This window comes from Haliotis rubra, unplaced genomic scaffold (assembly GCF_003918875.1).
Source record: "Haliotis rubra isolate DU_JTF1 unplaced genomic scaffold, ASM391887v1 Scf63, whole genome shotgun sequence".
Lineage (NCBI taxonomy): Eukaryota > Metazoa > Mollusca > Gastropoda > Lepetellida > Haliotidae > Haliotis > Haliotis rubra.
In genome coordinates this window covers 457,971-465,465 of record NW_025767335.1, presented here as the reverse complement: position 1 = coordinate 465,465, position 7,495 = coordinate 457,971, and the positions used below count along the sequence as shown (strand labels likewise).

The 7,495-nt window shown below is 40.1% G+C and overlaps 1 protein-coding gene across 2 annotated transcripts; it reads left to right on the top strand.

Moving 5' to 3' along the window:
• The first annotated feature begins 2,031 nt into the window (after positions 1 to 2,031).
• Positions 2,032 to 6,681, top strand: LOC124256508 (alpha-latrocrustotoxin-Lt1a-like). Of its 2 annotated transcripts, none has more exons than XM_046690498.1 (5): positions 2,032 to 3,445; positions 3,803 to 3,944; positions 5,114 to 5,315; positions 5,525 to 5,873; positions 6,540 to 6,681. In XM_046690498.1, the coding sequence occupies exons 1-2, from the start codon at positions 2,240 to 2,242 to the stop codon at positions 3,884 to 3,886; spliced, it is 1,290 nt and encodes a 429-aa protein (XP_046546454.1). In that variant the 5' UTR covers positions 2,032 to 2,239; the 3' UTR covers positions 3,887 to 3,944; positions 5,114 to 5,315; positions 5,525 to 5,873; positions 6,540 to 6,681. The 2 variants fall into 2 exon arrangements, with proteins under 2 accessions (XP_046546454.1, XP_046546453.1); XM_046690497.1 differs by having other exon boundaries at positions 6,456 to 6,681.
• The last annotated feature ends 814 nt before the right edge of the window (positions 6,682 to 7,495 follow it).

The window sequence follows — 7,495 nt, the reverse complement described above, 5'->3', positions numbered from 1 at the left end:
CTAAATTGATATTGCATAATGTATGCATTTTCCCGTCACAATATGACTTAAATATTTCCGATATGACGTTAAATGTTAACTCAATCACCGTGTATACATCCATAACCAAAATATTGAAATTAAATTTTAATGGTAATAATATCTTAATAGTACTACCCTTCTCGCGAATCTTGATGTAATCGTTCAGACAGCCGTAGCTGCCGTTACATGTTTAACAGTTTTATTTTTCCCCGAGTTATCGCTGCACTTTAGGTCTACTCGTCACAATAAGAAGTACTCAAACGAATTTACTTGATAATCTACTTCTTTGCAGTGAACACAAGGCCCACCCTCTGCCAACAGCAACCACCCCCTCCGTGGTGTAGTGGCTAGAGCGTCCGCCCGCAGAGCGGAAGGTAGCGGGTTCGATGCCCGTCATACCAAAAGACGTTAAAATATTGTACATGTTGGTCCCTGCCTGGCGCTCGGCATTAATGGGTAGAACAAGGACTGGTTGGCTCGGAGTCAGTATAATGTGTCTGATTGGTGTATTCATGCTTCACTGCGGCCTGGTATCTCAGTGGGCTAGCACTATAAAACCAGCTTAAGTCTGGGCTAGTACAAGCAGCCGCACATACACACACACACGCATGCACGTCGTCATATGAGCGAAATATTCTCAAGCACGACGTTAAACCCAATTTCACCTCACCTCACCCCAACAGCAACCACACATACATGAATTCAATAACCCGTTTTGGAAACTCACATATTCAATTAAAAACTAAAACACAATTACGTTTGAAATTTACAAACTGTTACTTAAGACAGCATTTGTTACGGGATGTTTTCATTTTCAGAACTTGAGTGTCGTTTTACGACATAACAACAAACAAAAAATTGCAGTTCTTACAAATGACCGACACACACAATGAGCCGTGTGGGCATCTGCATATGAACCAGCCGTTACACTTGAGTGCACACCCACCCGCTCTGACTGGGTTCGGTATCCCGGCTGCTTCGTTTCTTGGGAAGTAAACCCAAATACAAAATATTGCACTTTTGATTTGCGATTGTACGCTTATAATTTTGTTTTTATGTTTTTTCATAACCAGCAATGTATATTATATGTCATGAATAAGTGGTAATTGTGTTTTAATTATGTTTGATTTTTTGGTTGCATGTGACCTTTAAATGAGAGTTATCTATAGTACAATATTGCAATGGGCGACCTACGCTGGGTGGATGGTGGGTCATTATTAATTGATAGACTGAGGAACAAAGGAAACTACATGTATATCTCTCAGTTGATTAAGGATGTTTGGTTTTCGCTTATTACCACCATATAGCTGGAATATTGATGAGTGTGGCGTTAAACAACAAATACTTACGAGACACTGTTAATATACACTTCGTACTACGTGTCGATTACGCACACACAGACATTATTTTCAATAAAGAATAGAAAACACTCAGTCGGTTAGAAGCTGTTGATGCAGTGATGGATCGATGAGGGTTTAGCTAGTGGTTAAATGGCCTGACACGGCGAGTTGCCATATGTTTACCCGCTTAACGATACGATGCACTGATCTGACTTAGAAGTTTCGTATATTTTACAGGCGCTTTAAAGTAGTGAAAGGAAACCCACACGTTCTGCCCGTATGTTTGAATGTGAATTGAAGAAATTACCGTATTATATCCGAACAACAGTTCTTTATCAAACGATGATCTAAAATCCATAATTATATTTTTTATTCACATGAATTTTTACAATTTGGGTCATAATTTTGAAGTTTTAAGAAGATTGTCTTCTAATTGATTGCTTTGCACCAGATGATGACTGTTTTCAAAATAATATAAGCGAGAAGCAAAAAAAACGTACCGGTAATCAGATATCATCTTATGTATCTGGTTCTGGATATGGAAGAATGACTGGAAGTACTCTGCCACAAAAATATTGTATCAACACTGAGTCTCGAACCGGCAACATGACTCCTAGAAGTATAATCCCTGACAAACCTAACAGTTACCTCCCTTGGATTATCTGCGCAACAACTTCCGTGTTTACATGGAACACATGTAACCAGCTAATTGGATTTTTCAACGTGTCCGTGCAACATGTTCTGGAACATTCAGCGCCATACGTGGCCTGGAACACAGCATGTGAGTTATTACTCTTAGCACAGATGAAAACGAAGACCCGCGAATTACGCGCAACACGGAGTACCGAACAGTGAAGGAACGCGACTAACTAGTCAAAATGGGTCAGTGTCTACGTCACACAGATTACCTTGCGCGAAATGAGGTCACACTATACAATCTCAGGACTTTGACACATATTATACACGAAGGAGATGTTGACACCATCATATCCTATATCAAGGAGAACCGCATTTCAGAGAAGTCTTATAAACAACTACCTATGTATCGAATAGGACCTCTGGAGACGGCCTGCAGTAAAGGCTGTGTGGATTTAATAAATGCATTGATAGAGGAGGGATTTTCTCCCCGGGGTATGCTGAGTGTATCCCCCATGAACATCGCATGTCAATACAATAACTTAGATGTGGTGAGAACTCTTGCAGACAAGTATCGTGTAAGTTTAAAGAAACCTGACAGAAACGGAAACACTCCATTAAAGAGAGCAATACAGTTTAATTCTGTGTGTGTCTTTAAGTATTTAAGGCAGAAGGGCATATCCTTGTCAGTGTTGAATCGAGGAAGTGAAGTCTTCTTCCCTCTTCATGATGCAGCAAACAAAGGACATTCTGACATGTGCCGGCTTCTTATAGATGAAGGTTGTGATGTCAAAGAGATCTGTACTGATGGAACCACTCCTTTACATCTTGCTGCGATGAATCTCCGAGCAGATACTTGCCGTGTGTTGTTGGAAGCCGGAGCAGACATTAATACCATATCCATTTGTGATGTAACAAAAACATTCATCGAAGGCAATTTAAAAGGTATTTTGAAAAATAGAGCCTATCTGGATACAGTGAGGCTCCTTGTGTCCTATGGGGCTGACCCCGAGGTTCAAGATAACAGTGGCAATACTCCAGTCCATCTGGTTTTAGGGAACACTTCGGCCCTCCGGTGTTTGACCTTTGGTTTAAATGTAGCATTAGATAAGGTCAACAATAACAACCAAACTCCGTATTCTTTGGCCCTTCAAAGTGAAGATCTGGCAGCTGCTGCAGGTAATCTGTTAAGGGCTGGGTACTTCCCTGTCTTGAAGGAAAGTTTGGTGAAAGTGGCGGAGGACCATCCGTATCTGAAGACAAGGCATGGTCAATACATGCTGGGTAATCTCAGAACAATCACATCCAATCCCAGGAGTCTTCAGGACATGTCTTGTTTCGTGCTTCGACGGCTGTTAGGTGTTAGACTTCATCATGTTGTCCATCTTTTACCTCTTCCAGAGAAGCTCAAGGACATCCTGCAGCTGAAACATCTACTTCCACCAGCGGTAAGCCTGTGTTTACATTGGGCTCTTTGTCTATATGAGGATGGACTATATTATTTTAAGGAGATTGGTGTATTTTAACAAGATGACACGAATAGCCTGGTTGGGTTATTTGTGTCAGTTTTCTGTTGAAACGATTTCTCTTTACTTTGGGGCACCACCATTGGTGATTTCTGGTTTGAGTCCCAGATGCGCCCTGAGATGAACCCAGGGTTGTCAGCTCCATAACCTTGTCTTCAACTTGTTTTCTTTATAACAACTGACTTTAAACAACTTCCTCTCTCTCTCACACACGTCTCTCTTACATGTCTCTCTTACATGTCTCACTGTACTGATGTCTCATACCATCATGTGTTTCAGGTGGTGCGGTCGTATGTCTACATAAACCAGCCTGATATTAGAAGCCCATTAACTGTACATGGAAAAGAACCAATTTGTTCGTGATTTACTGTATGTTTGCCTTGTATTTCCATGCTGAGAATGTATGTTTGTGAGAATGTAAGTGTATTGCTGAGAATGTAAATGTAATGCTGAGAATGTAATGAGAATGTAAATGTAATGCTGAGAATGTGTCATGCTGAGAATGTAAGTGTAATGCTGAGAATGTAAATGTAATGCTGAGAACGTAAGTGTAATGCTCAGAATGTAAATGTAATGCTGAGAAAGTGTCATGCTGAGAATGTAAGGCTAATGCTGAGAATGATAATGTAATGCTGAGAATGTAAATGTAATGCTGAGAATGTCTCATGCTGAGAATGTAAGTGTAATGCTGAAAATGTAAGTGTAATGCTGAGAATGTAAATGTAATGCTGAGAATGTGTCATGCTGAGAATGTAAGTGTAATGCTGAGAACGTAAGTGTAATACTGAGAATGTGTCATGCTGAGAATGTAAGTGTAATGCTGAGAATATGTGTGTATTACTGAGAATGTACATGTATTGCTGCGAATGTAAGTGTAATGCTGAGAATGTAAGTGTAATACTGAGAATGTGTCATGCTGAGAATGTAAGTGTAATACTGACAATGTATGTGTAATGCTGCGAATGTAAGTGTAATGCTGAGAATGTAAGTGTAATGCTGAGAATGTAAGTGTAATGCTGAGAATGTGTCAAAATGTAATGCTGAGAATGTAAGTGTAATGCTGAGAATGTGTCATGCTGAGAATACTGAGAATGTGTCATGCTTGAGGAATGTAATACTGTATGTGTATTGCTGTGAATGTAAGTGTGAAGTAAATTACACTGAATGAATGTAATGTGTTAAATGCTATTAATACTGAGAATGTCATCATGCTGATAATGTAAGTATAAGTGCTGAGAATGTAAATGTGAGAATGTGTCATGCTGAGAATGTAATGCTGAAGAGCATATGTAAATGATCATGCTGAGAATGTAATTGTGTTGGTGAGAGCATACATGCTGAGAATGTGTCATGCTGAGAATGTAAGTGTGAGAATGTAAATGTAATGCTGAGAATGTGTCTTGGCTGAGAATGTAATGTAATACATGTGCTGAGAATGTAAGTGTCATGCTGAGAATGTAAATGTCATGCTGAGAATGTAATTGTAATGCTGAGAAATGTAATGTAATGCTGAGAATGTAAGTGTAATGCTGAGAATGTAAGTGTAATGCTGAGAATGTAAGTGTAATGCTGAGAATGTAAATGTAATGCTGAGAATATAAATGTAATGCTGAGAATGTGTCATGCTGAGAATGTAAGTGTCATGCTGAGAATGTGTGTGTATTGCTGTGAATGTAAGTGTAAGTTTACGCTGTGAAAGTAAGTGTTAAATCTGAGCTTGTAGGTCATCATGCTGATAATGAAAATATAAGTGTTGACACTGAAGGTGAAGGTGATCATGTTCATTATGTAAGTGTTGGCACAGAGCATATGGGTGATCATGCTGAGAATGTAAGTGTTGGTAAGAGCATATTGGTGACCATGCTGAGAATGTAAGTGTTGGCACATAGCATATTGGTGATCATGCTGAGAATGTAAGTATTGGCACAGAGCATATGGGTGATCATGCTGAGAATGTAGTTGTTGGCACAGAGCATATGGGTGATCATGCTGAGAATGTAGGTGTTGGCACAGAGCATATGGGTGATCATGCTGAGAATGTAGTTGTTGGCACAGAGCATATGGGTGATCATGCTGAGAATGTAGTTGTTGGCACAGAGCATATGGGTGATCATGCTGAGAATGTAAGTGTTGGCACAGAGCATATGGGTGATCATGCTGAGAATGTAAATGTTGACACAGAGCATATGAATGTACATGTTCATTATGTAAGTGTAACACCAATCATGTGGGTGATCATACTGAATATGTAGTTGTTAACACTGAACATGGAGGTGATCAGGCTTAGAATGTAAGTGTTGATGCTGAACATTTAGGTGATCATACTGATAATGTAAGTGTTGACACTGAGGTGAGGTGAAATGGAGTTTAACGTCTTACTTGAGAATATTTCGCTCACATGCATGTGTATGTGTGGCTGCTTGTACTAGCCCAGATTTAAGCTGGTTTTGTAGTGCTAGCCCATATATAGTGCTGAGATACCATGCCGCAGTTAAGCATAAATACCCCACTCAGACACAGTATACTGCCTCCGAGCCGACCAGTCCTTGCACCCATTAATGCCAAGCGCCAGGCAGAGACCAACAAGTGCCACATTTTAACGGCTTTTGGTATAACGCGGCTGGGGATCAAACCCTGTGACCTTCCGCTCTCCTGGCGGATGCTCAAACCACTACACCACAGAGACGGTCTTGACACTGAAGGTGAAGGTGATCATGTTGATAATGTAAGTGTTCACACTGAACTTGCAGGTGATCATTCTGAGTATGTAAGTGTTATGTGATCATGCTGAGAATGAGAATTTTTATTTTGTAAGTAGTGACACTGAAGCTGTAGGTGATCGTGCTCAGAATGTCAGTGTTGACACTGACAGGTAGGTTTTCATGCTGAGAATGTAAGTGTTGGTACTGAACATGTGAGTGATCATGCTGAGAATGTAAGTGTTGACTCTGAATGTGTAGGTGATCATGTTGAGAATGTAAGTGTTGACACTGAACATGTGGCTGATCATGCTGAGAATGTAAGTGTTGACTCTGAATGTGTAGGTGATCATTCTGAGAATGTAAGTGTTGACTCTGAATGTGTAGGTGATCATGCTGAGAATGTAAGTGTTGACTCTGAATGTGTAGGTGATCATGCTGAGAATGTAAGTGTTGACTCTGAATGTGTAGATGATCATGTTGAGAATGTAAGTGTTGACACTGAACATGTGGGTGATCATGCTGAGAATGTAAGTGTTGACTCTGAATGTGTAGGTGATCATGTTGAGAATGTAAGTGTTGACACTGAACATGTGGCTGATCATGCTGAGAATGTAAGTGTTAACTCTGAATGTGTAGGTGATCATTCTGAGAATGTAAGTGTTGACTCTGAATGTGTAGATGATCATGCTGAGAATGTAAGTGTTGACTCTGAATGTGTAGATGATCATGCTGAGAATGTAAGTGTTGACTCTGAATGTGTAGGTGATCATGCTGAAAATGTAAGTGTTGACACCGAACATGTGGGTGATCATGCTGAGAATGTAAGTGTTGACTCTGAATGTGCAGGTGATCATGTATAGAATGTAAGTGTTGACTCTGAATGTGTAGGTGATCATGCTGAGAATGTAAGTGTTGACTCTGAATGTGTAGGTGATCATTCTGAGAATGTAAGTGTTGACTCTGAATGTGTAGGTGATCATGCTGAGAATGTAAGTGTTGACTCTGAACATGTGGGTGATCATGCTGAGAATGTAAGTGCTGACTCTGAATGTGTAGGTGATCATGCTGAGAATGTAAGTGTTGACTCTGAACATGTGGGTGATCATGCTGAGAATGTAAGTGTTGACTCTGAACATGGGGGTGATCATACTGAGAATGTAAGTGTTGACTCTGAATGTGTAGGTGATCATGCTGAGAATGTAAGTGCTGACTCTGAATGTGTAGGTGATCATACTTAGAATGTAAGTGTTGACTCTGAATGTGTAGGTGA

Excerpts from the sequence above, each read along its gene's own strand:
- LOC124256508 (XM_046690498.1), top strand. The coding sequence starts at position 2,240 with ATGGGTCAGTGTCTACGTCACACAGATTACCTTGCGCGAAATGAGGTC. Across the intron at positions 3,446-3,802 it reads AACATCTACTTCCACCAGCG|GTGGTGCGGTCGTATGTCTA; the intron begins GTAAGCCTGTGT and ends CATGTGTTTCAG.